The sequence below is a fragment of the Cyprinodon variegatus genome, unplaced genomic scaffold, assembly GCF_000732505.1.
Source record: "Cyprinodon variegatus isolate N-32 unplaced genomic scaffold, C_variegatus-1.0 Scaffold974, whole genome shotgun sequence".
NCBI lineage: Eukaryota > Metazoa > Chordata > Actinopteri > Cyprinodontiformes > Cyprinodontidae > Cyprinodon > Cyprinodon variegatus.
In genome coordinates, this window is record NW_015151427.1 from 242,264 (window position 1) to 253,235 (window position 10,972).

The window sequence follows — 10,972 nt, forward strand, 5'->3', positions numbered from 1 at the left end:
GGCTTTGTATTTAATGGGAGAAGCAAAACAGGTGTATCCTATTGGTGGTGATGAACAAGACAAGGCAAGTCCTGACTTTGTTGCAGTCAGTCAGTAGGTGGTGTCAAAACACATGCATTTCTCTCTCTCTTGCTTTTTTTTTTGTAAAAAGTAACTAAACCAAACATTAAAAATGTATTGGAGTAAAAGTATGCAATTAAGTTCCGAAATAAAGTGAAGTAAAAGTGAAATTTATCAAAAATGTTATACTTGAGGAAGGTATAAAGTACTCTAAAATATACTTATGTACAGTAGTTAAGTATTGTTACTTCATTGCTATACAACACTGGACATCAAATGGTCAATAATTTTCAAACAGAGCGTTTCATGCAGACATTGGCTAAGAGGTGTAGTTAAGCAATGGTGGAGGTGAAATTAATTTTTTTTTTCTTTTGTGAATTTCATAAAATGGACTTCAGCACCCATGGCTGCTACAAAATGTTTATAAAGTGAATTTTGCATGATGTGTTTGTTATGATACATTTTCTTTGTGCTGTTGTGTACTGAGTTTATTTAAAATGTCCTCCATATGGTGTTTATATTGTTTTTTTTGGGTTTTTTTTTTATTGCTGATATATTAATTAAAGCGTCTTTATAGTGATTCTGTCTTTCATCAGTGTTTAAATACTTAATGTTATGTTTTGTAATTCAGTTTAGATGTGTTTTATGCTTGCATTTGTACTATTTGCTTTTGGAAACATTTGACTAAGTACCATTTATTAACCATCCAGCACAACCAGTGACGTTCAAGCAGAAGTTGGAGAGCCAGGAGGCTGAAGAAGGAGCCAGTGTTTCTCTGCATTGTGAGCTCTCCAAACCTGGAGTCCCTGTGGAGTGGAAGAAGGGAACACAGGTCCTGAAGTCTGGAGAGAAGTACCAGATGAAGCAGAAGGCCTCTGTGAATGAACTCATTATCACCAAAGTAGAGCCAGAAGACAGTGGAGAGTACAGCTGTGTGTGTGGAGACCAGAAGACCACAGCCAGCCTGAAGATTAAGGGTAGGAAATTTATATATTTAAAACCATACAATGTATTGCTTTTGTTTCTCTCAGTACCTGTATTGATCACACAGAAAATGTATTTATTATTTTCCGTAAAAATATTTTTTGATTTGCACAATTGCTGGCTTTTTATTCAGTAGTCTTGCTTCTTTTTGCAATCTGCTCTTATGTTCATGTTTATTTTGGGTTATTTCATCAGTATTTGACAGCTTGTTCAAGGGTCTTTGTGTGCAGAGCTTTATTATGGTGTTTTATGTATTTTTTTTTCTCTGTGTCTGTCTGGCAATGTGGCAATAAGAGCAATTGTCTTAATGCCAAAAAAAGCCCAACAGATTTTACTTTCACAAGTGGAGCAGTACGGCTTTCACCATAGTGTTCCGCTCGATTTATGCATGTAAATATCTTTGTTTTAATTCATGTCTGGTGTCTTCCACGTTGTGACTTTATGCAAGGTCTTACTTGCCTGAAACGTGCATCTTTTTTGTGGCATTCCTTTTTTTATTCATATATTTCAGAAACTATGAATGCATCTTTCTTGCTTGTTTTCTTGCTATTTGCTGTTTGGTGTTGTTGCAAAGCTTATTTTTTGTCGCTCCTTTCTAAGCTTTGCTCAATCAACAAGATACCCCTGATTGCTCAGTCACATTGCTCTGCATTGAGTAGCAAACAAAGCGCCTTTTGTTTTAACCAGATTTTTTTTTTTAGTTCAGGTAGTCATATAACTGATGTGATATGGCACACTGAGCTTGCCTTTATTCTCTCTCAGCTGTAAAGCTGTCTTCACCTCCTTTAGCTACTAACACAGAACTCAAGAAGCAGGAGACCACAGACAAAACCAAAGGTAGGAAGGAGAGGTAGATAGAGCAATATGGTTCTTTATGCTCCGCCCAGTTGGGCAATTCTGTCTCTGTTGCTATGTTGAGTCTTCCACTATGCCATAGTCTTGTCTGTGCTTTTATGATAGATGCAGGTATGGAGTAAGATGAATATATGTCCTTAGTGTTGATATATTTTATCTTCAATTTGAAGTCCTCGTGCTGTGACATTACATGCTTCACATGCAGGCAGATGATAAAAGCTGAATTCAGGTTATTTTGTTTAAACCAGCAGCGCAGATATCATCTTAAGGTTTCTTTCATTCTCACATTATGGCCGTTTCTGCTGTGTCACACTGTGACTTTTCTTTTCTCATAAGTGTCTGTCTGAAAACAGCTTTTTTAAGGGACTTTTATAGTTTGGCTCATGTACATGTATTCTAGTTAAGATGGATGAAGTTAAAAGCATTAAGCAGAAGAAACAGGAGACAAATAAAACTGTAGAAGGTGCATTTCTGAAGATTTTTCCCATCTCATTTTTGTTGAGTCTTTTTAGAAATGCTCCAAGTATTTAAACATCTACCTGGCTGTTTGACAGGGTGCCTTGTTCCCAGGCTAATTGTGCTTTTTGAATAGTTCGCTTTCAAATACCTGGCATGAACTTCTTTTTTGGAAGGTTTCCAAGCTCTCTAGGTTCTTTTCCTTTTTGCATGGGAGGCTGATCATTGATATGAAGCATTCGCACCCATGACATGAAGCCTTGAATGCTTCATGTAGCTACTATTTTTTTGTGAATTATATGTACCTTTGTACAGAAATAGGTTTCATTCTGTAAAAAAATACTCTTTAAGGAATTTTTTGCTATCTGATTATTAATGGATTAATCGGGAAAAAAAATATCGACTGATCAATCAAATAGCAAAATACTCATTATTTGCAGCCCTAGTACCTTGTATTAAACTTTAGGTAGAAAAATATATAACTTATGGAGAAATATACATATCTGACATATTGAAAAACTTAGGTAGTTTTAGGATAAAACAAAACTCTTCATGAATAATGCGGGTTAATCCTAACAGAATGGTGTGAATTGAAAGTAGTTTTAAGAGGAGATTAGGTTAATTAGAAATATCAGTAAGGTAGAGTTTTAAACTGTTGGTGCTGAACTTTCTATTTTTCTTGACTGCATGACGTTGCCTTGCTTTATCCTGAAATTGTATTTGGAGCAATGAGAGGATGAATAGTTGTGGCTTAAAGACTGTTTCTTGAACCCCTGGTAAACAAACAGGTCAGATTGAGGGGACCTAAATACAAACACAAGATAGCTCCTGCCTCCTCACTAATGTCTGGACACCATACTTTGCCGCCGCATTTATGTCTGTGTTTTTTCACATAAAGGCTGTTCAAATTTTTATGCTGCAGCCCCCCTTTTTGTTTTATCCATATATACCGTATATATAATACAGGTTTGGCTTTGGCTTTAGTTTGATTCTTGTAGCTTCAAGGAAGCTTCAACAAAAATAAAAAAAAATGTGTATATACCAAAAAAATAATGTAGCAACTAACTCCACTTAGAGTTCTCTTAGTATTATGCTGACTATAGTTGATATTCTTTTTCAAATTGTGTATTTATTTAGTAATGCATCTAAAGTTACAATTATTGTTGAAAAATACCTTATTTTTTGGCCTTTTAAGTTAAATATATTTAAAATTCCTTTTGCGTTAAAGGCATTGTCTTTAATTTCTCTTTAAAATTTTCAATAAATTCATCACAAGCTGAAAAAATATAAAAAGCTGTTAATCTTTTCCACAGCTGCATCAATTAAGTAAATCATGTTATGTTAAGGGAAAAACACAAACTAGGGTAAAATGGAAAAGATGATTCAGGATTAATAGTTTTCAACAAGTGAAAACTTTTAAGCTGTGGCATATTTGGATTCATCCTCCTCACTTTGATGACCCCCAATAAAACCCAGAGTCACTGATTGCACTTTAGGAAACACCTTTCTGCATACATTTTTTACTCTTTTTATTTGTGGAATTAGTGCCATACTCTCGTTTATGGTTAGATAATAAATGTAACAGTGCTCTGTTAGAGATCCAAAGATCCATGTTTTATACCTCCCCACAGCTGTATCCAAACCTTCCTCTTGTATCGCATGGTTTTATTCATGAAACTTTTTCACAAATTTCATCTCACAAATCTAGAACACCTTCAAAGAACAACTAGATTCATGCTCAGATTATACTAAAAGTTCCCCTCAGGTATGATTTTTCTCTCTGTAGCTAATTTTACCGTTATTTAAGTGGGAACATTTGCATCATAAAATGTGCATTGCTGACATTTAGTGGTCTGAATGGGCATTGTCTTCCTGATTTAAGGCCTATAATCATGACTCTAGGATATTTCCCAAAGAGTATGTCCATTGTTTCTTTCTCATCATTGTGTTGAATTTGCATATATCTATGTGCTAATTTCTTTATTTTCTTGTTTTCAAGAAGGCAAATTGAGATCTTGATGGAGCAGCTAGCATTACAGACCTCTTTGTCTTGGTAATTATATAAGATATGCAAAATTTTATTAGAAAGTGAAACTCAGTCCTTTCTTTTAATTATTGACACACAGTTATTCCTATCGTGTGCCTGGAAAGCAAAGCATCAGAGCAGGAAGCGAGTGTCATTCTGCAGTGTGGACTTTCCAAATCTGGAAGAAAGGAACTAAAATACTGAGTTGTGGAAAAAAGTACCAGATCAGGCAAACTGGATTAAGTTACAAACTACAAATCTTTAATTTGACTTTTTCGAGACACAGGAATCTATTTTTGCATGCCCTTCAAGTCTTTCATTTCACATTCATATTTATTCATCTTTCCATCACTATACCTCATCATTTGTTCTTTACTTTCTAAATAATTAATGTCTTGTTGTTCTTCAGCCTCCCCAGTTATTTTCACAAGGCATCTGGAAAGCCAAATTGTGGAAGAGGGTCAGAGTGTCACCTTTTACTGTGAGCTTTCCAAATTGGGAGTTTCTTTGGAGTGGAAAAAAGGAGAACTTGGCCTTTGTCCTTGTGGCAAATATGAAATTAAACAAACGGAGAACATGGCTATGCTAATAATCCATAATGTTGAACCAGAGGACTCTGGAAGTTACACTTGTGACACTGGTGAAAGTCAAAGCACTGCAAAGCTAGATGTGAAGGGTACGCTTACTATAACCTTCTCTTTGTGGCTAAAATATTTTAGTGGAATCTGCTGTTGTCTTTTCATGATAGAATCAAAAAAGATTTAAATCAAAATTGGGACTTTTTGTGTCACATTTTCTCTGGTACTGCTTACTTTTTCAAGTTTTTAAGTGCATTGAAAAAGTATTAGCATCATTTCATGTGATGGAGCAGCAGTCCTAACAGTCAAAACAACCATTATTGCTGTTATTGTTTTTTTCCTTTAGCTGTAAAATCCACATGGTCCTTGTATTCTATTGAAATTACCAGTTTTATGATACAGAATCACAATTTTTCAAATTTGACAGATCTTAAAGACAAAACATGTAAAGTGTGTTGCCTAATGCCAAAAAAAGTGAAAACTATGCAGCTATTGCAGTTAAACTAATAGAAAAAACACCCATTTATTACACTTTCATTTTTTATTATATTTAGAATGAAGAAAAATATATACTATCCAGTTTTCTACAATTTAAGTCACTAGGAGCACCAGGCTGCATACCACTGTGGGAGACAAAAAACGAAGGAGTACTGTTTCTAAAGCGATTCATTCTTATTTTAAATTCTTTACAAATGAGCACCTGACATGTGTGGCATACAGCATCCCTTTTGCTAAAGCAATGTCTGAAAATATTTTTAAGTTATGTCTCCACCAGCTTTTGCACATTCAGAGACTGAAATTTTGTTCATTTGTCTTTGCAAAATATACCCTGCTCAGTGATATTGACTCCCCAGAGCATAATATTGCCACTACCATGTTTAAATATGTGATTGTTATCTTAAATGTGATCTTTAGTGTTAGTTTTTCATCATCTATGGCAAATTTTCCCAGAGCAATGATAGTTATTTTTGACCTGAGGAAAATACCCATTTGTTTCTTTCCAGATCACAATGAAAAACTACTTTGTTCATTTGTCTCATATATAAACAAATGAAAAATATGTTCAAAGAGAGTTAAAGAATTCTCCTAAACTTAGATTAATGTTTTCCATTTCCCACAGCCAAACCTGTCCTTTTCAAAACTAAGCTTCAAAACCTTGAAAGGCAGGAAGGAGAGTCTGTTAGCTTTTGTTGTGAGATCACCAAACCAGGAGCTAGTGTGATATGGAGGTGTGGTGACACGATGCTGACAGCAAGTCACAAATATCAGCTAAAGCAGGATGGGACTATGGTAGAACTTGTTATCTATAAACTTCAGGGAAGCGATGCAGGAGAGTACTCCTGTGATACAGGCTTCCAGAAGACTTCAGCGATCCTTTGTGTGAATGGTAGGATTTCTTTTCCTGCATCATATGGACATCATCTCTTACATCCCATCTCACCTTTTCTTGTTTGCCATTTTCTCAGTGAAAAACACTTGAGCATGAAGAGATTAGAAATGATCTTAAAACATCCAACTGAAATCCCCTCTTTCAACCTTTGTCTTTTAAAAATTTATATATTTTTTTTTCACATTTCCTTACTCCTACAGCTATGTACGCAATATGATATTGAGCTTGAGCACTTAGCATATCTCATCACTTTTTCTTGTTTCCTATCCTTCCTAAGCATTAACCACACAAACCTTCTTGCTTTTTACACTTGGTGGTCACACTAACATCCCAGCAGAAACCTTTAGACTATTTTCATTACAATCTGCAGAGCTTCAGCTTTTCAATATCTGTGCTGCTGCCATGTCTCTGCAGCCATTGACATTCTCATCGTGAAGTTCTTGGACAGCTGCGTTGTTAATGAGGGGGAAGATGTCCACTTCCAGTGTCAGCTTTCTCACGCGGAAACTCCACAGATCCAGTGGAAACTCAACGGAGTCCCGCTGCAAAATAACGAAATGAATCTCATAAAGTCTGAGGGCCGAGTGCACAGCCTCACACTCAGAGGCGTCACAGCGGTCGACTCTGGAACAGTCACTTTCACTGTGGGAAACCACACCTCCACTGCTTCTCTCACAGTCAGAGGTAAGAGAGGTGGAGGTAGTTTTAAACCATTTAAAGCAACGTTCTCATATGGACTTTTCTCCCTTTTCCTTCAGCTTTACTCTTTTGGGGATATTGTAGATATATTAATATTAAACTTCTCAAAGCTTATTGTCATCTTTTTTCTTTAATAACCTATTCTTTTTCACATTAGTGAAATTGCCATACTTTAACATAGATCCTTCTGGTATTTACAAAGCATATAACAAGTTTGAACCACTCTCCTTTAAAACTGCAACAAAACAAACCATATTTTTTGCAAGGTATATCATTAAATTTTATTTTACCTGCATTTAATCAGTACATTTTTCTTTTTCTCGATTATAGTCAGTTTTTTTACTTTTCTTATTAAAATCCTTTTTTTTTGGTGTAAAAAAGCCATTTACGTTTTTGTTGTACCTTCTGCCATCAGGATGTTTCACACTGAGTTTATTAGCAGAGATGTACCAACTGAAACTTTTGTGGCGAAATTAAGTTTGGACAGTTGAAATATGAAACAGACAATATTTAATTTTTGTGAAATAAACCAATGAACTCTCAAAAATGACCCAAGCCCCCTCTATCTTACCTAATCACTGAAAATCTATAAATACACTAAAGTTTTAGGATGTAGAAGAGAGGAATCTGCGCAAATGGAAAAAATGAAACACAACTAAAAAAGAATAGATTTCTTTATTTTTTGCAAATCTTGAAAAACATGTAACACTAATCAGTGTTACACAGCTAAATGGAGATAAGATGAATAAAGGGTTGAATATTTAAACTTTTTTAGTATCTCCTATTAGCATTTAGCGTTATTATCAAGGTTAGCAATAATAACAGATAGTGTCATGTCTTTAGAGCTCTAGCAACTTTTCAAAATCAATATTGTTGCATGAAGGATACTTCTGATTAACTGTTTTATAATTTATTCTTACAGTGATTTCCAAACTGAAGATTGCTGTTGTCAGCATGTTTGATGCATTCTCTGATCTGATCTGATTTAGTTTCCGATTAGCCAATCACCAGTCAGGTCCCATACATGAAACGTTGCCCCAGCTGATTTGTCAGTGTATCTCTAGTGTCCCTCAGCGAATTATTGAGGAACACCTGTAGAAATTAAGTTGACTATATGTCAATTTTCTAATATTTTTTCTGTTTCCTGTGAAATATAGCTTTCAAAAAAATGTTTTGACATCATAACATAATTTTGGAATGCTTTAATTAAAAAAAACTGTATGATAATTGTGTTCATTATCACACCTTCATAATAAACTAGGTATATTTTCTGATAAGGAAATCACTTAATCTTTTTTATGTTTTTTATGATGTAAAGTCTTTCAAGCTGTAGGTTATGCATGTTGTATGTTTTTTTGTGCTGTAATGTCTTATGTGTTTACAATGTGTGATGGAAGCCATGTTTGCCTTCTAACCTATAACCCCCAATCCTTATTATACTCTTCTTCTTTGGCTTTTCCTTCTGGCAGCGGCACCAATATTCTTTAAAAAGAAACTGGAAAACCGAGAGACCAAAGAGGGAGAAGAGACCACTCTGTCATGTGAGACATCCAGTCCTGACTGTAAGGTGACATGGCGGAAAGGCTCAACTGTCCTCTCTCAGGGGGAGAAGTACACCATTCAGCAGAGAGCTACCATTCACAGCCTGGTGATACACAAGCTGGTCAAGGAAGATAGTGGTGAATATACCTGTGATACAGGAGAAACGAAAAGCAGCGCCACACTAACTGTAAAAGGTAACTGCTTCTTTATCGACCTACCATGTTCTTTTTATCAGAAAAAAAACAAACATCTAACCCTGGGAGTTACAGCTGGTTTAGGGATGCTGATGAAGGTTTTAACATCATAAGGTTTAAGTTTTTAGATTAATTTCTGTCTAAACGTTAACAAAATTAAATCACTTTCACAGTTATTAGGTCTTAATGCAAACCTTTGTTTCCTGTGTAAAGGCCACACAGTTTCTGCTTTACCGGTATTTATGATAAAGAAAAGTAAATCTAAACATTTTCTAAGCATGGCCTAGGCTCACCAATAGGCTTACATGCTTTAGGGGTGTTTTTAATTTATGCTGATCTACTTTTATATAGTAATTTAGTAATAACCTGAGTGATATAAAACTTGTCAACTTTGGAGCCGATAGGACAATTTCCATTGGGTTTAAAATAAATGTATTATTATACTGTGGTAAGACATTAATACTTGCCACATCACAGCTATATACACAGTCTATGAGTTTCAACAGTCTATGACACAATCAGATTTTTTAATGCTATGCTCTGGTATTTTACACAGTTTCATATTAGTATGTACATAGAAGCCATTACACATTAAACATGTGGTGCATATCAAAGCATGGAAAGTGAGCAGACTAACTCTGGTAGTTAGGGCACAAAGATATTTTGAGTTGTTAGATTTTTCACGCCCCTAGTGATCAGAAGTTGAAGAAAGCTTTGTAAGGAAAGCCCAGCGGGTCAAGCCTAGTTATTCTAAGCTTAAAGGGGAAGACCATTTTTTTTTACATTTGGCCCTTGATTTTAAGTTATTACATCATGTTCTACTCACCCATATGAGTTGTGTGTCATTTGGAGCTGTTCTGAAGATATTCCGTAAGGTTATATCCAAGTAACATCTTCCTATAGGCAAAGAGTTGAAAGCACAAACTAAACTGTTCATAATATATTCTTTATGGTACGCCAGCATTTATAACATGTAAACATGAATAACGTAAAATCAAGGGGCCAATGTAAAAAAAAAAAAAAACTATGTTCCCCTTTAAGTTAGTTTATGCTTGCTTCAAGGCATTGACTTAGTGATGCCAGAAGGCGGCGCTGCTGAGGTGACGGAGGACATGATGACTTACTACAAAGACTTATGTCTATCTGAGTTGTATTTACAACCAAACACGTGGCTATGATGATGAATGCCTGTACCTTTGACAGACAGACAGACGGACAGACGGACAGACGGACAGACGTAGTCATTCATTCATTCATTCATTCATTCATTCATTCATTCATTCATTCATTCATTCATTCTCCTTAGTCTTGACTTGGGAAAGATGATTTAATTAAATTTGGTTGTTGAGAATGAAAAAAAAACTTTCATCATCTTACTTTTTACTTCACATTCACTCAGAGAATGTCCGCATTGTCCGTGAGCTCCTCGATGTCACGGTGACCACTGGCCAGGACGCCATCTTTGAAGTCGAGCTGTCACACTCAGGTGTGACTAACGGGGAATGGTGGCTTGGAGACAACCTCCTTCAAAATAACGATCTCAATCAAATGAGTGTTCAGGGTAGAACTCAGCGACTGACTTTGAAGATGGTAACCACAGATGAATCAGGGGATGTTGCCTTTGTCATTGGTGAGGAGAAGAGTGTGGCTTGCCTTCTGGTGGAGGAGAAACCCAAAGGTAAAATAGATGACACTGCACCTTCAGTGTTTCATTTCCCAGATCCAACTTAATCAACAGCAAATTGATTTTGATATAAATCATCTTCATTATTATTACTATAATAACTCACGTAAAGTATTTGCAGAAAAAAATACTTAGGACATTAACTCAATGTAAACTTAAACGCCACTTCAAAAAGTAAAACTCATATGATACAGAGTTGGTTTTACAAAGATAAACATATTATTTTTGGTACAATATACACATTACATAAAAACGATAATATTCAGGCCTTTTAAGGGACATTTTAAATCCAGAAAGAAGCATTTTTTCAGACTGACTTAATATTAGCCCTGGATACAGTGACTAAGTGACTATAGGGATATATTGATAAGGACTGCCAGCAACTGTATCAAAACCTCAAATGTTTGGCTATAGGGTTGGGTGAGGGTGGACTCAAAACAGCCAAACAGCAACCGTGATGTTCCCCTCAAATGGTAATGGAAGTTGTTTTTTTTTAAATAAAGC

At 35.5% G+C, this 10,972-nt stretch overlaps 1 protein-coding gene across 15 annotated transcripts in view; it reads left to right on the top strand.

Moving 5' to 3' along the window:
- The window catches only part of obscn (obscurin, cytoskeletal calmodulin and titin-interacting RhoGEF), a 73,461-nt gene that overhangs the window by 33,623 nt on the left and 28,866 nt on the right, over window positions 1-10,972 (top strand). For 5 of the 15 annotated variants that reach the window (XM_015398934.1, XM_015398937.1, XM_015398939.1 and 2 more), the window contains 7 exons: window positions 771-1,037; window positions 1,807-1,881; window positions 4,791-5,057; window positions 6,080-6,346; window positions 6,764-7,033; window positions 8,518-8,784; window positions 10,184-10,462. In XM_015398934.1, coding sequence (XP_015254420.1) covers window positions 771-1,037; window positions 1,807-1,881; window positions 4,791-5,057; window positions 6,080-6,346; window positions 6,764-7,033; window positions 8,518-8,784; window positions 10,184-10,462 — 1,692 coding nt within the window. The remainder of the gene's footprint in view (window positions 1-770; window positions 1,038-1,806; window positions 1,882-4,790; window positions 5,058-6,079; window positions 6,347-6,763; window positions 7,034-8,517; window positions 8,785-10,183; window positions 10,463-10,972) is intronic. The other 10 variants (XM_015398941.1, XM_015398949.1, XM_015398935.1 and 7 more) reach the window with 9 other exon arrangements.